At 48.2% G+C, this 26,141-nt stretch overlaps 1 protein-coding gene across 2 annotated transcripts in view; it reads right to left on the bottom strand.

Moving 5' to 3' along the window:
* LOC147464293 (uncharacterized) overlaps window positions 1-26,141 on the bottom strand; it is a 122,000-nt gene that overhangs the window by 7,852 nt on the left and 88,007 nt on the right. The window contains exon 3 of one of the 2 annotated variants that reach the window (XM_086513868.1): window positions 12,212-12,316. The exons of the other annotated variant lie outside the window; for it this stretch is intronic. Coding sequence (XP_086369994.1) covers window positions 12,212-12,316 — 105 coding nt within the window. The remainder of the gene's footprint in view (window positions 1-12,211; window positions 12,317-26,141) is intronic. 2 annotated transcript variants of the gene reach the window in all.

Genomic DNA, 26,141 nt, shown 5'->3' with positions numbered 1-26,141 from the left:
CCACCCACTGTGAACCCACTACCAACTCTAATGTGGTGGTACTGTAGAAATCTGCAAGAGCACTACTGTGGTATGTAAACTGGAGTGGGTGAAGAGGCTAAGAGGCTGGCATCTACTGGTGCTCTGATGATGGTGGGGGCAGATAGAATGGCGGGTACGGGGATGGACACCCTACGTATGGTGGAGGGTAGTGGGCCATACCCTGGATGAGGGTACACCAGATATGGCACACGGCCCCGTGAGCAACAGGTGAAGAAGTGTAAGGAGAAGGTGTAGGGGATGGCAGATAGCTAGGAAACCCATCATAAAGCGAAGCATAATGTGACGAGGGTGGCTAGGAGAACGAGGCGACCGATGGTCTTTCAAACTGAGATGAAGCCGACGCACGATGTCAAGACTCTGTGAGCACGGCCTTCTCTGTGCCCTGTGAACCCACTCGATTATCTATCAATGCCCGCTCCTGGATTGCCACTGCAGCAACACTAATAGTATTTAAAGTGGCAGTAGTCTTTGATGTGGCTGATTGCGAGACTGCTATGGGGTGCGTGTGGGTGCAGGAGGGACACTTTGCATACTGTCATACACCGCATGATGCAAGCCATGAGTACCCCGCAAAGTAAGCGCTACATCTACAATACTTTACAGTGCTTTTCTATCTACATCCAGAAGTCTGTTGGCCTAGGCCAAAAAGTTGACATATGGGTGGGTCACCTTTTCATGAATTAGTTGCCTCTGCAGTAGTAGGTAAGCTAGTAGTAGGGGACATTGCAGGGGCAACTGGAATGTGCGTCTGTGCGACTGAAACACGGACAATGGACGGGGTGAATGTAGAGATGTAGCTGGGCTACAGTGTCACTGTGCACAGAAAGACGGTTACAGCTCGTGGTCGTGGGTTCACACTGGGTGGACTTGACACATGGTAGGAGTGGTGGTCTAGTGACACAGTGGCCAGTTCTTCTCCGCCACAGTTTGGAGATAGGTACATCTAGACTTCAGGATATTTGAGTATCGTTGACTGCCTTTTTGTATATATGCTCATGTTTGCTTAGTCTTGGTACGCTGTTCTAGGTGGTTTTAGGAACCTCGAGTCTAGTGTCGTGTGTTCAGTCTAGCACCACAAAGCTGCACTCTCCCTGCACATTTGAGCCGAGACACCCCCATTGTACCCGTGAGTTCTGGGCTTGGAGCTGAGTGTGCTGCCAGCCAGAGTCTGTACTGGTTCACATGAGTTAGTCGGTTGAGTTACATGAGTTTGCTTTGTTGTTTGTTGCTTACGGTGTTTTCTTTCTGTTGGAGTGAGGTTTGACGCACATTGCATTGAGGAGCACCCACAATAGAGAGCACGACACACTATTCTTGCTAAAGGTGCTCTCATTTTTGGCACGCGCGGTGGGACCTCAACTAAAATCTCACTCCGCTGCAGTAATGGTCCTGGTCGAAGGTCGAACTGGTTAATTGGTTAGTCTCTCGCCCTTGGTCAGTACACCCTGGACCTCGTCCAACTTGGCCGAGCTGGTTCTCGCCTCTGTCTAGCTGGTCTACTTGGTTTTCTCTAATCTCTCCCCTTTGGTCTGTACACCCCTCGCCCTCGTCCAACTTGCTGGCTCCTGGGTTTTGGTCTAGTCTCTCACCTTTAACTTGGTCTAATCAGCTGGTCTAACAGATCAGCTCGGCTGGTTTAACTGGTTCACGGGTCTGCTCCCCTGGGTTAGTCAGCAAGCCAGAGAACCAATTTACGACTTAAGTTGCATTACGACAGCAATCATGCGAAGCTTTCAGACAAGGTGACTTCTAAGAGAAGGTTCTGGATGAGTTGGCAAACCGAGTGCTCCAGCCACATGAGACTTTTGCAGAAGTCATGACAAGAACAAAGTCTTTGGTGACAAAGCTTCTCCAACAACTAGGAGAATTCATGGTCAAGAGATGGGTGGAGAAGGCTCTTCCCAAGACTTCTCAGCAAAAACGCCGAGAGAGTCTCCGACCTGAACCATTCCGGAGGAGTTTTTCGCGGCTGCTACTAGGATAGAAGGGGCAAGGAAAGCTATTCAACGACTCTCCTCGGGTAGAGACCACCTCAGTATTTTTGGAAAGTCCTTCTAACCCTTTGACTTCTTTACGCAAGGAACTCAGAGCATTGAAGTTACTGTTGGAAGGCAGGAGCTATGGAGGATGGGACCGCATGTTGATCTGTCGTTTGTTCTTTTTAAAATATTTATCCGAACAGTGATTGGTCTTTCCACAGTGGATGCAAGGATTTTTGCTAAAACAATCCTTAGTTTGATGATTGTTGCGACCACATATTGCACAAGGTCTAGTGTTCGTAGTAGGTCTGGTTGAAGTTGAAGTTCTGGTTGAAGTTGCAGTTGAAGTGCAACCACGAGCTACATATGCAGTAGGTATAGCAAAACTAACACGTGGTACTTGTTTCTCTTCTTCTTGCAATGAGTTAACAATACCATCCAAAGAAGGTAGCGGATCCTTCTCCTTTAAAATAGTTACAATTTGACGTAATGCTATAGGTAGGCTGTTAAGGAAAACAGCTATAAGATCTTCATCTGGCACAAGGGTTTCAATATAAATCAGTTGAGAGCGGATGCTTTTCAATCTATTAGCTAAAGCTGAAATATTCTCGTCATCACGCATAGAAAGAGAATACAGCTCCATTTTAAGGCTCATTTTGGAGTATTTGGCTTTAGGACCAAACACTTTCTCTAATTCTCCCAAGCAACATTTGAAGATTGTACATCATCCAGATAATGAATAAAATCATCTTTCAAAGATGTCAAAATAATACCTAATGCTTGCTCATCCTTGCGTTGTTGCTCGACAAATAGTTCTCTCGTAACAGCAACGGATGTACCTTCTTCGTCTGTTGATAGAGGCTTGACTACGCTCCAAAGATTCTTTCGCATCATATATCCCTTCACTTTGATTTACCACGTGTAGAAGCCAGATCCATTAAATTTATCCACCTTTGATGCCATGCTTGATATGCTTTGTGATATGCCACAAAAAACCCTTGTTGATCAACCTCTCAAGCGGTGTTTTGAAGTGCTTTGGTAATCCCACCAATTAATGTGCAGATGCCGGTAAAAATTCTTCGACGCGTTGCTCTACTGTCCGTCCACACCTTGGCCATGCAGCATAATATACATGCAAAAATTGCACACAATTGAAGTCCTTGCCGTCTAGAAGCATTTCAAGATGCACAGAGATGCTCATGCAGAATTTCACCTTCTTTGTTGCCTTGGCAGACCTTCTTCACGAGCAACTTTTCGATGTGCTTGCTATTTATAGGCGCTTTGAGGTGCTTTCGTAGTGACACTCCTAAAGACAGTGTTTTGATATGCTGTATGCTAAAAGAACCTTGCTAGCTTCTTTTGCAGTATGGAGAGAGAGAACTGCCTAGAATTCAAATGCGTTTTGAGATACTTGTCGAAACTCCCGACAACGCTTCACCAACCCACCGCCTCCTACACTACCTAGGAAACGACCACTTGGCTGCGTTTCGATATGCTGCTGCGCCTGGCTCAACAACGCTGCCTGGATTTCCTGCAGTGTTTTAGAACGCCCTATGCCTAGGACTACCCACAAGCACCACAGCATGCTCTGATACCAGTTGTTGGAAGGCAGCGGCTATGGAGGATGAAGCCGAAAGGCCATGGTGACCTGCTGGCAGCGTGCAGAAGATGAAAGAGAGAGAGAGAGAGAGAGAGAGAGAGAGAGAGAGCGAGAGAGAGCGCAGCAGACTTCGACACCAAAAAAAACACACGCTATATTATTATGAAGAAAACACCTTACATATAGATGAGCTATCTTTCCCATGCAAGTTTCTAAATGAAGTGAAGTTCACCTGCATGCCTTAGGAGGAGTTTCCCATAGGCTTTGACACACAAACTAGACCCGGGCTTGAATACCCAACCGTTACAACGAGCTCTTCAAGAGGAGAGATCATTCTCTCTTCGACAGGAGAAGCGTCCACATCAAGAAGCTTTGGACCAGATCAAGCGAGAGCTAGAGGAGCTCAAGGCTCAACAAGAGTCTAAGGCTATGGTCTCGTGTAGCTCTTGGCTGTTCTTCCAGGCATCCTCCCCAGGAATGCCTGCTTGGAGCTTGCTTTCACTTCTGTGAGAAAGAGTGCTACTATCTGAAGGGATTGCGGCAATTACCACAGAGCCTCGCTCCTACAACGAGTGATGACAAAGGGTGCTACTATATGAAGGGATAGCGGCAATTACAATAGAGCCTTACTCCTACGCTTCAACACGGCTTGGCTCCTGTCTCCCCCTATGGCCATCCAAACCACATGCCACTTTTGCTCACAACCCCTCCTATGCAAGCTATGCAAGGTATGCAAAGCGCTTCCCATCTCAAAGTTTTTATCATGCTAGTGATCCCTCAGCCCCTCAGAGCTTCTACACCTCAGCTTCCACCTCCATACAGCAAGAGCAGAGACCACCTCGCCCCTCGACTCATGCATCCTATCGCCCCATTTTGTGCTACAAGTGTGGGGAATATGGGCATTACCAAAGCAATGTCCCCTGCTCGAAGAGCCTCCGTCTTGTCGTCACTGCCCTGAGGCTAAGGATCGCTACATTAAGGATTGTCCCAAGCAACGGACATCCACACTGTCAAACCCGAGTCCGAACCAACAAGAGTTCACATTTCCAAAGATCAGCCTGATAGCGGTAAGCACCATTCCTCAACCGTCATCTGCTACACATGTGGTTACCCCTAAGGATAGGCTGCAGTAAGTGGAGGAGCCCGCTGGTGTCCTCACTCGCGCACAAAGAGCATCCCTTACCCTCAACCTTCCCGAAGGTCCAACTCTTCCATCTCCACGTCCATAATCTAATCCACCTGCAACAGCTGGCAAGCCACCCACTGGTGCCAATGGCCGATCGACCTCTCTGCTATCTGATATTGATGGCGCCTTCTTGAAAGCAATGGCAGACTTGCAACAAATAAAGTCCCAGAGAAAGCCTTGCTCAAAGGAGATAAGCCTACAACAAAGACTATCTTGAAGAACACCTTTCAACTAGTGTCCCTTTACGACATGCTAAAGCTGGATGCAAATTTTCGAAGCAACACCCTTACAGTCATTCAATCTCTGTACCCCGGTGTAGGGTCCAGTGGTAGCACCTCCCAGTGCAACCCTCCGAATCCTACATGATCTCCTATCCCACTGCTCCCCTCACTGATTACAAGATTCCTCGTCTAATTGTGTCTATTCGGGGGCAATAATTTCCAGGTGTTATAGTTGATGGTGGATCTGGCATCACCCTGATGCCTGAACTCACTATGTTGGGATTAGGTCTCTAGCTTACTAGGCCTTCCCCATTCACACTGACTTTGGCCAACTAGAAAACAGTTTACCCCTTGGGCATAGTCGACAAGGTGCCTTTGGATGTGCAAGACTTCACATATAGTCTGGATTTTGTGGTGGTTCGTCTTCCTCAGGTTGAGGCCATCTTTCCTTTGCTCATTGGCAGACCATGGTTGCGACACACTAAAGCACATACTCCCAACTCCCCAATGAAACCCATTCGACTTGAAGGAGGCATGGATCCAGTAGTGCATCATAGTTCTTTGTCAGTGGAGTCCAACCCCGACCTGGGACAACCTACCCCACTTGACGAGCCACACGAAGACCTTTTAGAGTGGTTGGAAGCCACCAAGTCTATGCCTTGCTATGTGGTCTCTATTCAATCCTTGCCAGAGGATACATCCTCTTCCAAGGTTCCTCCACTAGCTGAGCCCAGTGAGCCACATCATCCAGCAACAAGTATGGCAGTCACAACGTCTGATAATTCAGTTGCCCCCTTGGTGGAAGCCCTCGGCCTTGGAGAGCCTATAATGAACCATAGAATGGGGAAGAAATCTCCTTTGAAAGAGTTCACCCACGCATCAACCCTCCAATCAGCCTCCCCAATATCCGATTCTCCGACCACGCAAAAGTTGCTTGCTGTGCCTGATGAATTACCCTTCGACGAGCTTCCACAAGGGGATGGTTGCAAGAAGAATATGCTAATTTCCACATCGATCAGACACCAGCCCATGATGTCTCGAACCTCCAAGAGGTAGCACAATCTTCATCTTCGGATGCAGCCTCGCCAGCCACACCTCCTAACCCGATTAGAGAAGTCAACCTAGGCGACCCTAACAACCCTCAGCCCATCCTTTTAGCCGCTTGGTTATGGGATCACCCCGCGCTACTCAATCAGGTAGTCTCTTTTATGCACTCTTTTAAGGATGTTTTTGCCTGATCTTACAAGGATTTGGAAGGTATCCCACCAGAACTAGGTGTCCACACTATCCCTCTCGTCGAGGAGGCTAAGCCAGTCAGAGGTTGAGCTTACAAAATCAACCCCAAGTACACAAAATCTGTCCAACTGGAGCTCAAGAAAATGCAAGAGTACATGTGAAGCACTCAGAGTGGCAATCACCCATGGTCATAGCACCCAAGAAGCAATCCAATAAAATCCGCCTGTGCGTCGACTACCGCGCTTTGAACAAGGTAACAATCCCAGATGGTTTTTCCACACCCTTCACTGAAGAAGATGTGGCGGGGCACATACTTTACAGTTTTATGGATGGGTTCAGTGGCTACAATCGGTTGCACATCCATCCTCCTGATCAGATCAAAACTGCTTTTGTGATTCCATGGGGTTTTTTCTTTCCCGAAAAAAGATCCTTCCATTAGTTAAGAAGAAACTTCCCATGGGGCTACAAACCACCTCTTCTAGAGAGGGCTACATCAAAAGCATGCATGGGAAGACTCTCCCAGTGAGAAAACAAATTATGTACAATGGGGCTAAATCACAAAATGGGAGGAGGAAGAGCCACACAGGTGGCTAGTAGTGCCATCTGGGCACACCTTGGACCATGGTAAAGAAGAACCTTGGGCGCCAAAGTCGCAGGAAAGCCTCTCTGTGCTCCTGCATGCCGTCAAAGCTGCCCTGAAGTCTCTCGAAATGACCCTGAGAGTATGGATCAACTCCAACCAAAAGTCACGAATAGTCTCCGCCGGTGGGACAAGGTGAGCCTCGAAGATGCGGAAGCAACGGGCCCGCCAAATAAACCAGAGTGTCGGGCCACATACGAGCTCCCAACACACCTCTCTTACTACACCACTCTTGGGGGGGTAAGCTTTGTAGCAGGCTGAAGTGTAGGTCGACCTCCTTGGATCACTATCATCCTGCTGGTGGAAGATAGCTCAAACTGGAGCGCAGGGCCCGTAAGGGTGGACCAGGTAACTGCACCCCAAGTGAGCTATCGCGCTCTGGAAAGAGCTGGCATCAGCCGAAGAACCCGAAGCCAAACCTGATGTGCCATGGCGCAGTCCCACAAACAGTGATGCTGGCTCTCCAAAGGATGGTCACAAGTTGCACAGGCTGCCGAAAGGCCACTATGTACCAGCCAACTCCCCACTGCTATAGTTGTGTGTGCAACTAGCCACTAGAACAAAGTGACTCACCTCGGCTTCTGGAGTCCCACAACCGCTCCCAAAAACCTAACAAGAACTCAGCTGTGAGACCCTCCTCCTGCCAATGAAGTGACCCTCCTCCTGCCAATGAAGTGCTACAGCAAAAGGAGCCTCTCTCCGTGCTGCCAGTATCTAATGCCCCAATCGAACAGTGTATCGAAAGAAAGGAATCCTAGGGAGATCGGTTGAGGAGAAGGGGTCTCTCCAAAACCACTCTCCAGGGTCCCACTGCACTCGTGTCAAATGGCAACTCTCCCAAGCCCAAAGCCTCCAGTGGCATGTCTCAAGATCTGTTGGGTCAGGATCTCTGAAATAGGTCCTCCCATATATGCCCACTACACCTATCCTCTGAAAACGGCACTCTGCAACCTGTGGAGCCTACTAAGACTATGTGTAGTCGACCCTCGCCCTGGATCTCAAAAAACATGGGGGGCATGGACTCGGAGCAAGCACCAACTGCGATGAGGACCTCCACTCGCCTGAGGGCCCCCATCCATCTGAGAGCCGCTGTCTCTAGAGGGTTGAGCCACTCAGCTAGTTCCTGGCACATGCTCTGCACCCCTCTCATGCCTCGTAGCTAGATGCTTTGTACCTCCTTCAACAAAACATGAAAATTGAAGCCAGCTGCCAAGAGTGAGGGCTGGGCCCTTTGCCATGGGACCCCAAGAAACATGAGACCTACTACCAACCAAGTGGCCTCTCTGAGTGCTAACCATGAGGTTCCAAACAATGGGTTCAAGCGCTCCTCCATGCAAGCGGGTTGGTGTTGCTCGAGGCCACTCCGTAGCTGCTCCCAAGAGCGAAGCAAGCTTGCAGCAAATCGATCCTCCAGCCTCCTGCTCATCTCTGTAAATATCCACTTGATGGAAGGGCTCCAAGGGCCTCTTGTGGGTACCCAATAAGTTGGAACAATTTATATGTACATGCCACGTCATCATTTTGTGATAACTCAATTTTGTAAAAATCTGTTTTTTTCATGCTTTTTGGTGAAAAGAGAGTCCGTTTCCTAGTTCGGGTGGATGAGGAGAAGCCATGGTTCAAGTTTTAAAAAATTTGCTTTTCTTTACTTTTTACGCTATTTTTAGCTTTTCGTGCTTTTCACCGTTTCCAAATAGCAATGTGTTTTTTAAAATTGTCTAAACCTTAAAATGATATTTTAGTCACCGTTCAGGTGAAAAACGGACGTACGGTGAAGAAACAAGATTAAACGAAATATTTACGAGAATTATTTTCGTATAAGGTCAAACACTTTCTTTTGCATGTCATGTGTGCACCCAAAGATAGGAAAAAGTTGTTTTTCACCTACATGTGAAACTATGGCATATGCTGATCAAAGTGGTGGGGCTGTTTTGCATCATGATTGGATTGATGTGGTGATGTCATACGATGTATGGATAGATGCAAATGTCTCATGTGCATGCGTGTACCCTTCTAGGTCAAAAACTAGCTCTATGTGCAAGGAGGGTGAGGTGAGGTAATAGTGCATTACTCATGCATGGTTAAACATTATCAAAATGGGATTATGAGATTATGTTTGGTCACTGGTCAAACTTCTTTTATGCATAAAAATTCGTTCTTTAAGGAGCATGTGTGTTGGCTCGGTTTGACTATAGCATATATAGTCAAAACTCCCAAGTGTGGGAGTTCGTTCAGTGAGAATTATGGTTTATGATCAAGGGGCGAGGATCCCTCATGGTTATGATTGTGCTGCCGAAATTTTCGCAGCCATGTTATGTGCTAAAGTGGTCACCCAGAGTAGGGTGGAGTGCTCACCCATGTGATGGGATTGGATTATGAAGTGGTTTTGATGGATTATGGTAAGCATGTAAGGGTAGAGACCCTATACAGTCTAACTGCTTTGAAAAGAATTGTTTGTGTATATGCAAGAGGGTATTTTGGTTCGACTCATGTATTATGTTTCTCATGACAGTGTCCACACAAGATTAAAATCATCTACATCGCCTAGCCTTAAATGAAAGGATTGATGACTGGGGGCTTTGCTGGATCAAGAGTATTGCTTAGATCTTCTTTCTTTTATTAAGCTCATCTACACGGTTAGTGCGTCGCTGGTTGAATGACTTACACGGCTAACGTGTCGGGGACCTTGCCTTGGCTTTGCCTAAACACCCGCTGTAGCACCAAAGAGGCGTGGCGCCTAAAGTGGTATGGTTGGTGTTGATTTCTTACTACCTGCTGGTATTTCTAATCCTTTCAAAGGCCTAGCCGCCTCAATTTATGTCTGGCTCAGGTAAGTTGGAGATGTTCTAACGCACTCCCGACAAAGTGAAATTCTCTATATCCATTATAGGAGCGGATGTGGATGGGTGGACTAGTCAATCCCACACAAGGTCCAATGCTTCTACTTAGTCATATACAATTTTAAAGTTATGGTATACCCAAATTTTGTCATTGCATTAATTCATGGTTTGCCTGTTTCATTTAAATGGGGTATATAAAGACTCTCTTTAGTCATTCTCTTGTGTCTCTATGCACTCTATTTCACCCTCCACTCTCTCATATTGTACTTCATTTTCTTTTGTACACAGACACTATATTAGATCCCCCAAGATTGTATTACTTTGGTCTCATACGTCATTTTGGCCTCTTGAAGACGTTTAATATAGCATTTCATTTCATTTCACTTCTCTCTCTCTCTCTCTCTCTCTCTCTCTCTCTCTCTCTCTCTCTCTCTCTCTCTCTCTCTGCCTTCCCGCTTCCTACAATGCGGTGTACACATATATTCACCCTCCACTTGGTCATTTTCTTGAGTACGCTTTCATTTATACACTTTACGGGTAGCACTAGTCGCTAGGTACCTCTGGATGAAGTCCGGCTCATGGCTTAAACTCCATGCTAGGTCGGACACTAAGCAATCAATACAAATGCTTCCACAAATCTAATGTATATTGAAATTGTATGAAAGTGTAAATTTTATGATTCTCGCATAGACCCCTAGGGAGGGGTATCCCTCACTAGCGGAGCCGAAGGCGGACTGTACTCGACTAGCTAGACCGAACCAGTTAGACTTACTAACTAGACCAGGGCGAGGTACTAAGCACTAGACCAGGGCGAGGGATTAGGCTAAACCAGTTAGATCAGCTAAACCAAGCTGGACAAAGGAGGTGTACGAGACCAGGAAAGAGACTAACTAGTTAGACCTTCAACCATGTACCACATCGAAGTAAGATTTCAATTGAGGTCGCACCGGGCGTGCCAAAAATGAGAGCACCTGTAGGTAGCAGGGAAAGTGTGTCGTGCTCTTCATGTGGATGCTCCACAGTGCAATATGCGTGAAACCTCACTCCAACAGAAAGAAAACACAACACAACAATGGAAGAAGCAACTCAGAGACACAACAACAGACTCGGGACTACTCGACTAACTCATGGATCTAGTACAGACTCTGGCTGGCAACACACTCAGCTCCAAGCCCAAGAATCACTAGTACAATGGGGGTGTCAAGGCTCCAATGTGCAGGGAGAGTGCAGATGTGTGGTGCTAGACTAAGCACACGACTCCAGACTTCGTCTGGAAAAACAAACTGAGCATATGTACAGCCATAAAGGGCAACCAACGGATAACTCAAATATCCATGACAATCCAGCTGCACCTATCTCCAAACTGTGGCGGGGATGAACTGGCCACAGTGTCCTCTAGACCACCACTATTGCCACGTGTCACTGTCTAGACAAGAGTCCACCCAGTGTGAACCCACGACCAACGGTAATTGTCTTTCTTGTACAAGTGACATTGTAGCCCGCCGGCTACACTTGCATAAAGAATGTACTCTAATATCTCGTCGATGTGAATGCCAAATAGAGTTAGTGAGAGTGGGCACCCTTGATTCACACCAATAGTGCGAGCAATGGGCTCTGAGCTGCCTACTTGGCTTGTCACCTGCTTGTAGAGAGAGTAGATCCCCCAAATCATCTCTCATGACACACCACGTATCATGTAGGCGCGGGAACTTGGAAGAGCGTGTCACATGGGACTATGTCAAAGGCTTTACAGAAATCCACAAAGCAGTAGAACTATATGGTGGCATGTGGGGTGAATGTAGGTGATATGTGTGGTGGGGGTGTGTTGTCATAGGAGCGAGAGATGCCTTGCTGCTGTACTCGCTTTACCAGCACATATGGGTTGTCTTTCTCTAGACAAAAGAGAATCCTTTTGACCCGTTGTTGCAATCTCTTTACTGGGTTGTCTTCCTCGAATCCTTGAGTTTCTTCTAAATAACCCTCACATACTCTCAGTCCTCCACCATTCAAATTTCAGAGTTTCTCGCAAAGATTTGAAGGACCCCTGAAAGGTGACCGTTAACAAGACATCCCACTGCCCGCTGCTTGCGTCTACCCAAATTACAAAAAACAATCAATTCGCCAACACGTATAAAACCTTCACCAGGATCAATTGTGCAGATACAAAACAAAAGCACACTGTTAATAAAAATGATACAAAGTTTGTGTCTAGCTTGTAGCAAAGGTATGTGCAGGCAGGTGTGCTGGTTTTGAATTACCTGTAAGTAAAATGTTGCAATACAAGCAAACCAGATAAAGCACATATTGAAGTATTTTGCAGAATGAAAGAAATTCATTTTTTTCACGCGTGATTATGCAATTGTCAGATCCATTTGAGAAAGTTGTTGTGTTTAAAGCATTTCCATTATCGCATGCTTTAGCATGATGCTAAGAAAACATCCAACAGGGTTGTACTCAAGAACATCACCTCCTTAGTGACGATGTCCAACCATCAGAACCCCATCTGCGCTTGTTATAAGCCAAGTACTCCTCACCTGAACTTGTGGTATTGATGTCAATCATGTACGGATGCCTGTAACGATAAAGTTTCAGGCCTGAACTCAGAAGAAGGCAAGTTTTTAAGCTCATTCCAGAACATAGCCATTACAAACAGACCGACAGCTATGTTGATGCTACAAACAGGAAAATATGCGATGATGGCTTGTATTTTAATGATGCAGACCTTATATTGCAATCGGTTAGAGAAAATGGCCAACAGGAATCATCTCGCATGAATTGAAAGGTACAAGGGAGGTGGAGTCGTGAAGTAACGCTCAACGGTCGCTCGCTGCTGCTGCCCGCACCCCCCCTCGCCATCGCTGCCCCCCCCCCCCCCCCCCCCATTGCTGCCCTCCCCCCCCGCCCTCGCGTAACCCCTCCGCTCTTCCTCCTGCACGCAGCCCACCTGCCCACCCCCTGTGCGCTCTGCCCTGCCCACTGCCCCACCCGCTACCCAATGCCTGCCCCTCCCGCTGCCCATCGCCAGCCCCACCCGCTTCCTGTTCACCGCCCGCCCATCCCCCGTCCCTGCCCTGTCCGCCCGCCAGCCCACTACACTGCCCCACCCGCCTGCCTGCACATTGCCATTAGCCCACTGCCCAGCCAGCCTGCACTTTACCATTAACCACTCCTGCTTGTCGGGCCTCGCCAGCACCCTCGGCGTGCTTGGTCCAGCGGGAGCTTCCCCCCTCGTCGACGCTTCTCCGCCTTTTCTCCACCGCCTTTTCTCCACAGCAGCAGACACAAATGGAGGCTCAAGCTCCGCCACGGAGGAACTCCAATGAAGTCCCCTCGCCTGACCCCGCTAAGCCCACCATTCCACTTGCTCTTTCATCGACAGAGCAAGCGAGCCTAGCCGCAGAGGTGGAACGCCTGCAGGCGATCTCCGTCAACTTCAAGATTCTCGGCACCAGACCCAGCAGAGGAGAGCTGCGTGATCTTCTCCAGGCACGCCTTCTCGCAGAGGTGGGCAAGATCTTGGACGTTCAATCCCTCGGACACGGCTACTATCAGATAGAGTTTGAGACCTCCGAGATGGCATCCAAGGTCATCGCGATGAGCCCCTTGGCCATCCGAGCAGTTCGAGCCCACTTTGGACAGTGGAGACATGGTTTTGACCCAGCTTCAGATGTTTGGTAGAATGGGCAGACCTTCCCATCTCCGTCTGCTTTCCTGGTTTGAGGAGGGAGTACTTACCACTTTTGTCCAGGATAGGCTCAGAGATTGGGACAGTCCTGGAGACACCTCGCACGGCAACCTCAGTAGCTGCCAAGGTGGCCGGCATTAACTCAGTACGTGTTCTGGTTAGGGACACCCACACTCTCCCCAAGGTCATCCTACTTCCTCGAGTGAGTGGGGGTTGGTTCAGATAGAGCGTGGAGTATTCGGGCCTCTCGAATCAGTGTTTCATTTGTCGGCAGATGGGCCATCTTGCGAAGGCCTGTCCACGGAGGAGACCCCGACCCACACCACAGGCCAGCATCAGCAGGCAGAGTCATAGAGTACGCAGACAGAGCCACCCTCCGAGCCTGGGGTTCAAGCGGAGGACGGCTGGCAGCAGGTTCGTGGTCGACGTCGACAGGGACCACCGCGCTAGCCTGGCACTCTGAGTGGTCCTCAGGCTCTTGCCCAACAGCAGTGGGTTCCCACTGGTAACCGCTTCGACCCTGTTCAGCAAGACGAGGTTCCTACTCCACAGCCTCCACCTCAGCCTCACCCTCAACAGTCCCTCCTTCCCCCCTCTTCCGTCCCCCTCCCCCCTCCTCCCTCTATCTCTCCATCTCTCCCTCCTACCTTTGTCGATCCCCCTCTCCCCCTTCTTCCCTTGCTCCCTCACTCCCTCCCGCTCCAATCCCGCAACCGTCCCACGGGGCAGGGCCTTCTTCAACTGCTAGGAGATCTCTTGGCAGCGCCTTTGCCACGAGTCGCTTAGCGAGAGAGGGATAGCCTTTCTTGCGACCCCCTATTTTGGTGTAGACGTCTCCCTTTGCAACAGTTCCTTGTGGTCTGATGAGCTTCGACATTCGTCGCTGTTGGGATTTCTTTGCCTACAACTTTGCACGGTTTCTCGGCGACCCCTCACCATACCTTGAGGAAACCTGCTTCAGAGTTCACGTACTGTTCCTTACAACTAGGGGGATAGAGGCTTTGGACTCAGCGGTTGGCTTCCCTTTTCCCCTATGTGGCAGGGACCAAGCTAAGTGGACTATAGACTCAGTGTTGGAGTGGTTGCAAACACATGCCCTAGAGTTCTCTCATCACATGGGAGACCTAGGGGTTACAGACTTGCTTCAGACTCTTTGGCCATTGGCCAAGTTCTTTGTGACACCTCCAGACGCAGCAAGATGTAGACACATTGTGGTTCACTTTTTTCCTGACACGCAGAGCCCGCCATGATATGTACACATATATGAGGACTCTTGGACAAAGGAGGTTGCTTTACGCACGACTCGGTCTACTTGGGCTTGGGCTAGACACTCTTTGCAGTCACGCCTATCTCGAGGACGCTCGGATGCGGATTACTCCCCATCCAAGCCAACCTCAAAGATAGCACGGTTAGCTGTTGCAACAACATCAATTCTCTCTCGCTCCAGGGATTAGGTGGGCACCAGTTTCAGCGTTAGAGGGGCCGACTGCATCAAGAGCTTCAGCCATGCCTTGTGGGAGGAGAGATTGACCTTCTTATGCTACAGGAGCATCATCTGTGTGAGAGCCACATTAGACGTTGTGAAAAGCTTTTGCATAGACGATATGAGACTTTTTGGTCAGCTGCATTTGGACCTGGAGGCATCTAGGGCAGGGTATGTATGACTATTGCGGATTCTTTGCAGCCGGCCATTGTGGGCAGAGGGATTATTGTGCCAGGCAGAGCTCAATGGATCACTATGTAGGTTAAGGGTTGTCTCGTGGGCTTCCTGAACATCCATGCGCCCTATGTGGCGAGTGTACATGCAGAGTTTTGGTCTCAGATTGTTGAGTCTCTGCCGCAGACAGAGCAATGGTGCATAGGGGGTGCCTTCAACATGTTGAAGGAACCCTCTGACAGGATTGGTGGTGGCCATACTACTATGCATGAAGTTGAGCTGGCAGCTTCGGAGAGGTTATGTATGATTGCGTGTTTCAGATGTGTGGTAGCATTCCAGCTTTGTGAGGCCCCCAGACAGCTTGGCCTTCTCTCGTTCAGACCGCAGAGTGGGAGGCGTGAATCTATCTCGGACAGCTTGCTTCTACACTACTGACCACTTCTGTGACTTGGGTGGGACAGTTGGCATTCTGACATGGACTTCCTTTTTGGACCATGCTCCAATGATCCTTACAGTGACTGATAGGCACAGGAGGGGGAGCACGATGCTTCACATCCCAGAGAGGGTCTTGCTGGACTAAGTGCTTCATGAGCTAGTGGAAGCTCTTTGGACAGAGAGCTTAGACATGCAGGATTCTCCTGCTAACAGAGTGGCCTCAGACTTGCTCAGCTTAGTCGACTCTTCCTTATGGAGTCTTCGGCTCGCTTGGCTGCAACGAGAGAGGAGCAGCGTCTCCGACGGGGCGTTGCCTCCTTGGAGAGGATGCAGGAGCAGCATCCAAACAGCCATTGGTTGGAGGAGCAATTACAGCAGGCTCGCCAGGAGATCGTCAGCACAGAGGAGAGGCACCATGAGTTTCCTTTCCATCGACAGGCATCTCAATGGACCCAGGTGGGTGTCACTCTAGGTGGGTGACAGAGTGACAGGCGCTTTCTTTCAAGCAGTGGGACCTCGGCATACACATGCCAAGGTCAGTCAGTCGGCGAGGCCCGACGGGTCAGTTGCTTCAGAGCCAGAGGACATGCATACAATTGCTACTGACTTCTACCGTGATTTGCTATCTGCAGAGCCTCAGTCAGAGCGTCAGGATGCATGCAGAGAGCAAGTGTGGGCACAGATGCCTTGTCTTGTGACTGAGGAGATGCGCCAGAGGCTTGAGTTCCATCTTCAGCTTGAGGAGCTACACACGTCTCTTAGAGCACTCCCCCGTGGTAGCTGTCCAGGTGAGGATGGCTTGACTCCCAGCTTTTTCTTGGAGTACTGGGACTTGCTTGGCCCAGATCTTTGTAGTGCTTTTCAGTGTATTTTGCACACAGGAGTGATGCCTGACAGCATGAGTGAGGGCCTAATCTACCTCATTCCCAAGGAGGGTGGCTCCTTGGATGAGATTCGACAGTGGCACCCCATCACCATCCTCAACTCAGCCTACAAAATTCTTGCCAAGGCTCTGAGTTTGAGGATTCAGCCACTTTTAGAGAGCCTTATACATGGGACTCAGACAGGTTTTGTCAAGGAACGCAGTATCCTTGACAACATCTTTACTTTTTGGGAGGCTTCTGCCCTAGCACGGCTCCGTGGTGAGGACCTTGTGATTCTTCTTCTCGATTTTGAGAAGGCCTATGACCGAGTTGACTGGGACTTTCTAGAGGGCAGGATGGGCTTCTCAGATGCTTGGATCAGAGGAGTGTCAACTTTGTACAGACGGGCACACAATCACGTACTTTTGTCAGGAGATAGAGGTGATCGTTTCATGCTCACACGTTCGGTCAGACAAGGGTGCCCTCTTGCCCCCTTCCTATTTCTGTTCTATGCTGAGGCGATGAGCATGTTTTTGGTTTCAAAGCAGGTTGGTTTACGTGGCTTAGCGCTCCCTATTTGGGGAGAAGAGCTATTGGACGCTGAGTTTACAAGCGACCCAGCCTTGTACTTGGATGGCGAGGAGGCCAACCTTCACGGGTGTGAGCAGGCTCTTGAGACCTTTTGTTGTGCATATGGCGCACTGATCAACTGGAGAAAGACAGTGGCTTTCTCGGTTGGTGCTCCTACGCCTTTTTGGATGCTAGGTGAGGGTTTCAGGTGGATTCCCCTAGGGACTGCAGTTCAATACTTGGGCTGTCAGGTAGGTTTGGACTTGTCTCCCGAGCAGCAGATTGCTCCCCTCCTCCTGGAGGAAGTTGTTACATTGGAGCTCCGCACGACTTTCTCTCGCAAGCACAGTTGTAGTGGCCAGCCAGGTGTTGTTGGCTACTATGTGGTACATCACTTCTTGTTGGATCTTCTCGAGTTCTTGTATCAGCCAGGTAGAGAGGCTGATCAGGAACTTCCTTTGGTCAGGGCGTGACACTCAAATAGCCCGGGCCAAAGTGGCATGGCAGGTCATCACTCTTCCTTGTTCTCAGGGAGGGTTGGGGATCATAGACCGAGCACAGCAGAGCAGAGGCCTTCTTGGGAAGTTTATCGTCAGAGGACTTCTTCCAGGTGAGGAGCCCTGAAAGGAGTTCTTGCTTCAACGGCTTAGTGCTAGGGTGCCTCAGACGAGAGGCCCCTGGCGACCCTTGACTAGATGGATTTTCACAGAGATGCGCAGAGTTGGCTTGAGCAGGAGACTGGAGGACCCCTTCGCTGTGAGTCTAATCCGATCTTCGGAGCAACTGCGAAAGGCCTGGAGCAACGTCGGCCTACTTGCCATACTACTATACGCCAGGAACAGTTTTATACGCCAGGAACAGTGTTCGGGGGTGCTCAAACGATGATGCCTAACCCCATGTATGGTGTCACGGGCATGCTACCAGGGTTTCAGAGCACTCAGGGCCAATTTGGGATGCCACAGGCAAATTTTGGTATGGCTGGAATTACAAATCAGCAGCCAAATATGGCATTTCCAGGTCAACTTAATTGCGGTCAGGGAACACAGATGAACCCTAACAGTGTTCCCATGTTTCAGTCACTTCCATATGACAATTTAACGCCGCTGGAGAGGCCAACTCCGTACAAAGAAGGTGGCAAAGGTGTGACATTCACGACCTTTACAGGGTTTGATGACAAGAAGAAGGCTCTCTCATTCCTCCAGCAGTTTGACAAGGCCTATGCTGGGGGAAACTTTACAGAGGCTTCAAAGGTCCGCAAGGCAGCCACTTTCTTGACAGGGAATGCGGGACAATGGTGGACAACTTTATTGCTTCAAGGGCAAGCTCCGTCCACATGGATTTACTTCAAGCAGATTTTTGCAGCAGCATGGTTATCTGATGACTTTGAAGCAGATGTCATGACAGAATGGCACCAGCTTAATGCTGCCACTTGCAGAAATCTGGATGATTACAATCGGAAGTTTTGGAAAGCTCTACTTCCAGTAACTTCCTATAGGTTTGTGCCATTGACATAACAGATTGAAAAATACTGTTGTGGCCTACCTAAAGGATTGAGAAAGTACTGTACGAAGACAAAAGTCACTACTTTGACGCAACGCATCGAGGTAGCAAACACTGGCAATGGTTTGCTCAAGGGAGAAGATTGTGAATTTAACACTGGCGTCAAGGCAGGATCAGGCAAGAAAAATTCATCCAAGAAGCACGTTCCCAATGAGGCTCCTAAAGGGACTCAGGAGTCAGCCAACGCAGGGAAAGATAAAGCTACGGCTGAATCAGAAAAGGGACCAACGAAGAAATGGGAAAGACGTTTTCCTCGCAAGTCTGAAGAGCAAAACAAGGTCCTGAGGACAGAGAACAAATGCTTTATATGTGAGCAGCCTGGCCACATTGCTTACAATTGTCCTACAAAGAAAAGGCCAGCTGATTCTGATGACAAGGAAGACAAGAAAGGAAAGAAGCCCATGGCTGGTCTAGTGCCAGATATGGTGGGCGACAAGCCAAATTCAGATGCAAGTGAGCTTTGCAGAGCATGGGGAAAGGTCAGGGATCAAACAGTGCTTATCTTCTTTGATCCAGGTGCCAAAGACAACTTCATTTCCCCAGAATTGGCTTCAAAGTTGGGAATCAGACCTAAAGAGATGGGGTATACAGCAGAGGCAGGTTTGGCATGTCCTGGCCATACAGAGGCTGTGACACCCATCATTGGAAAATTGCGCCTACATATCCAGTCCTATGTAGATGCTGAAGAATTTTACATCATGCCGCTGGACGGATGTGATGTGTTGTTAGGTATTCCTTGGTTGTTTCGTGTACAGGGAATCTTGGATGCCTACAACAAAAAGATCACTGTACAGAGCAGGGGAAAGACTCACATTCTGGATGTAAAGCTTAAAGGGGAGTCTATTCCCACTGTATCAGCTTCTGCTATTACTTCTGTAATGAAAAAGCATCTTTCTGCGTACTTGGTTTTTGCACGTGAAGTGTCAGATTGTGATGAATCAAATTTATCTGTGCTAGATAAAGAAAGGTCAATGTTTTTACAACAGTATAGTGACTGCTTTTCCGATTCATTACCGTCTCAATTACCACCAGAGAGACCCGAGGACCATGCGATAGATTTGGTGCCAGGCGGTAGCCCACCAAATAAGCCTCCGTACAGGGTTAGTGCGGCTCAGCAGAAAGAGATAATGGGCCAAGTACAGGACTTGTTAGAAAAGGGGCTGATTCAGCCCAGTTCATCTCCATTCTGTTCTCCAGTGTTGTTGGTGCAGAAAAAGGATGGCTCATGGCGTATGTGCATCGACTACCGTGCACTGAACAAGAATACCATCAAGAATAGGTTCCCTATACCTAGAATTGATGATATTATGGACAAATTAGAAGGAGCAGCTATGTTTAGCAGGATAGATCTACAGAGTGGGTACCATCAGATCCGCATTAGATCAGAGGATGTGCACAAGACTGCTTTTAGAACGACGTTTGGCCTTTACGAATTTTTAGTGATGCCCTTTGGTCTTACAAATGCTCCTGCTACGTTCAATAGGATGATGGACAGAATTTTCCGTCCACACCAGCAGTTTGTTGGTACATTCTTTGATGACATGATAGTCTACTCAAAGAATGAAGAGGAGCATAGGCATCACTTGGCCATTGTGTTCAAAGAGCTACGCAGTCATAGGTTTCTCATCAATGCAAAGAAAAGTGAGTTTTTTCTAGAAGAGATCCACTTTCTGGGACACATTGTCTCAAAGGATGGTGTCAGAATGGATCCTGCAAAAGTTGAAGCTATCAAGTCATGGCCAGATTTGAAGACGGTGCATGATGTTCGAAGCTTCTTGGGACTATGCTCCTATTACAGAAGGTTTATCCGAAATTTCGCTGAGATTGCTTCACCTTTACATGCTCTTCAAAAGAAGACAGTCACCTTTAGATGGACACACAAAGAGATTTCAGCTTTTAATCTCTTAAAGGAAAAGATGACTTCAGATCCAGTCATTGTGTTGCCAGATCTTAGGAAGTCATTTGTGGTCCAGTGTGATGCCTGCGGTAGTAGCATTGGTGCAGTGCTAATGCAAGATGGCAGGGTAGTAGCCTATGAGAGCAGAATTTTGCAAGGGCCAGAGATGACCATGCAGGTCTATGAGAAAGAGTTACTCGCTGTGATTCATGCGCTCCTAAGTTGGAAAACACTACCTGCTAGGTGCAGACTTTGTTGTCCAAACGGACCATCAGACCTTGCGATACTTCTTGACACAGACAAAGTTATCTGAGAAGCATATGCGATGGGCAAATATCTTGTCCATGTTCCATTTTCAGATTGTGCATGTGGAAGGCAAGATGAACGTTGTGGCTGATGCCTTGTCAAGGAAGCCACAAATTTCAGCTGTGTCAATTCCTTATCATGAACTTGATGATATGAGAGAACAGTATGCAAATGATGAAGATTTTGCAAGGGTCTTCGAGCAGCTAATGCAAGGACAACGTCATGAACACTATCTTCTCAAAGATGGGTTCATGATGATGCATGGCAGATTGTGTGTCACAAAGCCATTGCGAAGCAAAGTTATGGAAGAGAGTCATGTCCCACCGTATGCAGGGCATCGTGGTATCGATGCTACAGTTAAAGCGGTTGAGACATTCTTCTATTGGCCTACATTGAGAAGAGATGTGGATGTCTTTGTGCGAGAATGCCTAATTTGCCAGAAGGTAAAGTTTAACAGGCAAAAGGCACCAGGGCTATTGCAACCACTACCTATTCTAGATAAACCATGGGAAAGTATTGCTATGGACTTTATATTTGATCTTCCAAGAACGCAGACAGGAAACGATGGTATTTGGACCATCATTTGCAGATTTAGCAAACAGGCTCATTTTATTCCTGTCAGGAAGAAGATAAAGCCAGATCAGATGGCACGTTTGTTTATGAGTAATATTTTCAAGTATCATGGCATGCCACAGTCGATTGTTAGCGACCGTGATCCACGCATGACAAGTTTGTTCTGGAGAGGCTTGTTTGAGAATATGGGCACAACGCTCAAATTCTCTTCGTCATTTCATCCTCAGACAGATGGGCAGTCAGAAGAGGCAAATTCTACTGTCCTAGATCTGCTGAAGTGTTATGTGTCAAAGCATAAAGGAAAGTGGGAGCAGTATTTGCCATTAGTGGAGTATGCCTACAATAATACTGTGCATTCATCAACTGGCAAGGCACCTTTTGAGATAGTTGAAGGTGGCAAGAAAGTTCCTCCCATACTGCATACAAAGGACAAGATATTTGAAGCAGATAAGCATGTTCAGGACATGGATGAAATGTACAAGAAGGTCAAAGTGGCCTTAGAGAAGACTCAGGCAAACCAAAAGAAAGCAGCTGATCGTCACCGTCGTGAAGTGGTATATTCACTTGGTGATTGGGTGCTTCTACGCTTTGAAAAGGCAAGGTTAAAGAAGATGAAGGGCAAAGAAAGACTGTTTCCAAAGCTCAGCATGCGTTACTATGGGCCTTTTCAAGTATGCGACATAATCAGTGATGTTGCATATAGGCTGAAATTGCCTGACAGTTGGAAGATTCACAATGCGTTTCATGTGAGTCTTCTAAGACCCTATGTGGGTGATGTGCCAGAAGATACGCCAGCTGAAGATCAGCCCGAAGTCAAGGAACTTGACGAGATCTTGGTCCCGGAACAGATTTTGGCACACAAAGAAAGGAAAGTGAAAGGCAAGGTTGCTAGGCGTTACTTGGTAAAGTTCAGAAACTATCCACCAATGGATGCTAAGTGGATGGAAGAAGGTGAACTTGCAGAGTCACCAACTGTGTTATCACTTTACCTTGAAGCCTTCGGTTTGCAACCTACCTTGACCCCATGAGTTTCAGAGCTACATGGATTGTCAGTGTGACAATGGCTTCTGAAACAAATGATGTACATGGTATTTAAAGTGAGCTCAAATGAAATACCTGTTACATGAATGTTAGAGCTTTACAGATTGTCAGTTTGGCAATTGCTCTTATGGAATGTCCAAAAGTTTGGTTAGTGCTATAGAAGTGAGTATTTCTTGTCAGTTTGTCAAGGATACAGTAGTTGCTTCTATTAAAGAGTACATGTGTAACTGCATTCTTAAACTGTCGGTTTGGGTATGCTCGAAAGTGTTACGGGATCCAACGTGTACTATAAGACAGTGGCAAAATGTGCAGCTACCATTTTGTCATTGGAAAGTTAGTGACTCAAAGCAATGGCAGAGTGCGCAGCTACCACTATGTCATTGGGACAGGGTTCACGCGCAGGCAATACATGTGTCGACGAGGTGTTGAATACACCAGGGTTGACAATGAGCATGTATGTGTCGTATATGTGTCGACAGGTGTTGAATACATCAGTGTTGACTAGGAGCATGTACGACATAGATGCAAACGAGGACGTTTGAGATTTCAAGAGGGGGGTATGTCACCGGCGTGTGACTACTATCTATCCTTTTTGTTGATTTCTTTCTTATTATTTATTTACTTTCACTTTTTGGAAACACCCCTCGGGAAATCTAACTGTCCTGCATTGCATAGCTAGTGTGGAACTGTCCAGAGGGAGTCCAGGCCTGAGGGCAAGAGAGCACTAAGGTTGGACAAGGACTATGGTTAGCCAAGTGGGGTCATTGACTAGCCAAAGTGGAATCCTTTGCTACAGAGGCTACATTTCAGTTCTGGATGTGGCCGCAATGTACAAAGAGGGTCGGATGACCTAGAAAGATACAATGGCAGCATCTCCTAAAATTTAGGGAACTGCTATTTTGGGACCTGAAAATGTGTTGGCGTCATTACCTCCGGAATGACAAGGGGAACATTTTCTTGCTCTGCTGCAAAGTCAACTGACGCACCAGTTGAGATATTTTTAGCTGGGAATGCCCAAAGTCGGAAAATGTGCCATGTGGCACTCTGTGAGCATTCTGCTACTCCTGGCCAGAGAGGGGGCGCCTAAAATAAAAGAGGAGGCTGATTTTCAGATTTTCTCACAGGTTAAGAGCTATGGAGTGCTTGCTTTCCCTCTTATGCACAGTGCGGTGCCAGGAGTGATGCCCTGCACGCTACGCACTGCCCTCTCTCTCCCCTTTGGCAGTATGTTATGCCCCTCTAGTGGGCTCTTCATTTGACCAATGTACAGTTGTGTGGGTTCATGCGCGATTGCCGAGGCAAGAGCCTCTTGCACAGGTACTGGATTAGCTAGCAGCTAATCCCCCCGCAGGTACAGGGGAATTCGGAGAGGTTTCATGCCAGAAATCTCGTCCGATTCAAAGGGCAAGTAGCCCTACAGGTGCGGGAGCTCGAGGACTTGCTACGGATGCGACCGGCACGCGAAACGGAGCCCGAAACAGTAAATTACAGCCTGCTGTGTATTTTTGCAGGTCTAGGGTTTTGGCCCTAAACGGACCCTAATACCCCCAGGAGGTTCGGGGACGCAAGGGGACCGCTGTACAGGCGATCTGGCGCATTTTCGGGGCTGAAAACAGAAAATTCAGCGTGCTGCAGATTCTCGCCAGGTCTTGCAAAGTGCCCGTATGCGTCGGGAAAGTCACTCAATGCGTGGGAATACTAACTGTGAAGGGTCCTAGTACAGTTATGCTGCCGAAATCGGGCCGGAACAGTTGAAATTCAGCCAAGTTTGTGCGGGGCAGCTTGTAGGGATCCACAGCGTTTATTCCCTCTTTGGAAGAATAAAGAAATACCGAAAGGGGCGCCTAAGCTAGGGGCCAATCTGATGTCGGTCTTCTCATACAGGTGCATTCTAGCATCTGTATCTCATTCCCCTCTCTTGTGTCACTATAGCGCAGGTATAATAGACGACTAATAATGGGTGAAAGCTAAATCAAGGTTTGAAGTAAAGTCTACCGCCCTTTTTGGATTGAACGGGCCGGTTACACTGGCAGCGCAGAGAGAGGCTCGTTCTATTGCAGCACCTCATTGGCAGGAGGAGGATCTCACAACTGAGTTCCTGGCAGCTTTTTGGGAGAGGTTGTGGGACTCCAGACAGCAGAGGCGAGTCACTTTGTTCCAGTGGCTGGTTGCACACCAAGCTACAGCAATTGGGAGCTGGCTTGTACATAGTGGTCTCTCGACCGCATGTGTAGCTTGTGGCCATCTTGTGGAGAGTCAGCGTCACTGTCTTTGGGACTGTCCTTTGGCACAGCAGGTATGGCTTCGTGTTCTTTGACTAATGTCGGCTCTTTCCACAGCTCGGCTGTACACATGGGGAGCAGCTGGTTGGTCTACTCTCACGGGCCCGGCACTTCAGTTTGAGCTATCCTCCACCAGCAGGATGATAGTGATGCAAGGGGGTCAACCTACACTCCAGCCTGCTACAGAGCTTACTCCACAAGAGTGGTGCAGTGCGAGAGAGGAGTGTTGGGAGCTCATTAGTGGCCTGACACTCTGGTTCATATGGCGGGCCCGCTGCTTCTGCATCTTTGAGGCTCGCTCTGTACCACCAGCAGAGACTGTTTGGGATCGTTGGCTAGAGCTGATCCATACTCTCAGAGGACAATTTGAGAGACTGCAGGAAAGCTCTAACCGCATGCCGGAACGTAGAGAGGCTTTCCTTCGACTCTGGCGTCCTAGGGCTTTCTTCATCACGGTCCATAGTGCATTACCGTCCACCTGTGTGGCTCTTCCCTCCTCCCATCTCTTGATTTAGCCTCATTGTACATATGCTGTTTTTTCATTGGGAGAGTCTCCATCATGATTGTTGTAGCCCTCTCTTGCAGAGGTGGTTGTAGCCCTATGGGCAGTTTTCATTAACTAATAGAAGGATCTTTTTCTCGGGAAACAAAAAAGGGAGGTGGAGTCGTAGCTACACACAACATAACCACGGGATATCGCACAAGACGGGTACAAAAAATGCAAAAAAGGGGGGCTGTACTGCCAGCAAATGGACCCAACTATAAACAGGCCCTTCATCATGTCTGAATGAAGGCCATGTATGACCTGTACTCTGTCAAACTTCCTCAAGCCACTCAAACTGCCCGTAAAGATTGTGAAGGTGCTCAACCCAACTGCCTTTGTTAAGGAGGGCACCGGTCTTCAAAGACTCGTGTACATCAAGCTCCTTGAAAGAACCAATCAGCCGCTTATCAAATTCCATCAGAGGGAGATTCCTGCAGACATGGCAAGCTATGGAATTGACCTACTGCAAAAATCCTCTTTTGACAAACTTGAATCAGTTAAACCGCTATCTCCAAGCCACCACCTCACATGTAGATTCCATCACTTGACCGATGTAAAGCCATTCAATCTCAAGCCTTTACCATCCTGCTGTGGGAGGTTCAAAAGCAATCGATACTTATACTCACTCTCTGAAAAACAAAGCGAAAGAAAGAGGCTGGCAGACCCCCACAAAATGCAAGCCAAACCCAAATTACAGCTCCTCCATCTCTATGCAATCATAGCCACATAGCCACCTTCCCTGGAAGTTAAAGCACCCCAAAATCTAATCCAGGGGTATAGAATGGAGCATTTGAAGATGCCAACGCTACCCTGAGGCAGATGTGGTCCTCTGCCCATTTTCAATCCCGCAGCTCAGTGTGAAAACAGCCCGTAGGGCGGTAGGCTTTGGCTTTCACCCGAAATTCTTTACTTTAGACACACACAAAGAGAACGTGGAAAGGTAACCTGCGACGGGAATGAACACTTAAGCACACACACGGCTCG

The sequence above is a fragment of the Adiantum capillus-veneris genome, chromosome 1, assembly GCF_014529385.1.
Source record: "Adiantum capillus-veneris isolate H3 chromosome 1, ASM1452938v2, whole genome shotgun sequence".
Classification (NCBI taxonomy): domain Eukaryota; kingdom Viridiplantae; phylum Streptophyta; class Polypodiopsida; order Polypodiales; family Pteridaceae; genus Adiantum; species Adiantum capillus-veneris.
This window is presented reverse-complemented; position numbering and strand designations above follow the sequence as displayed.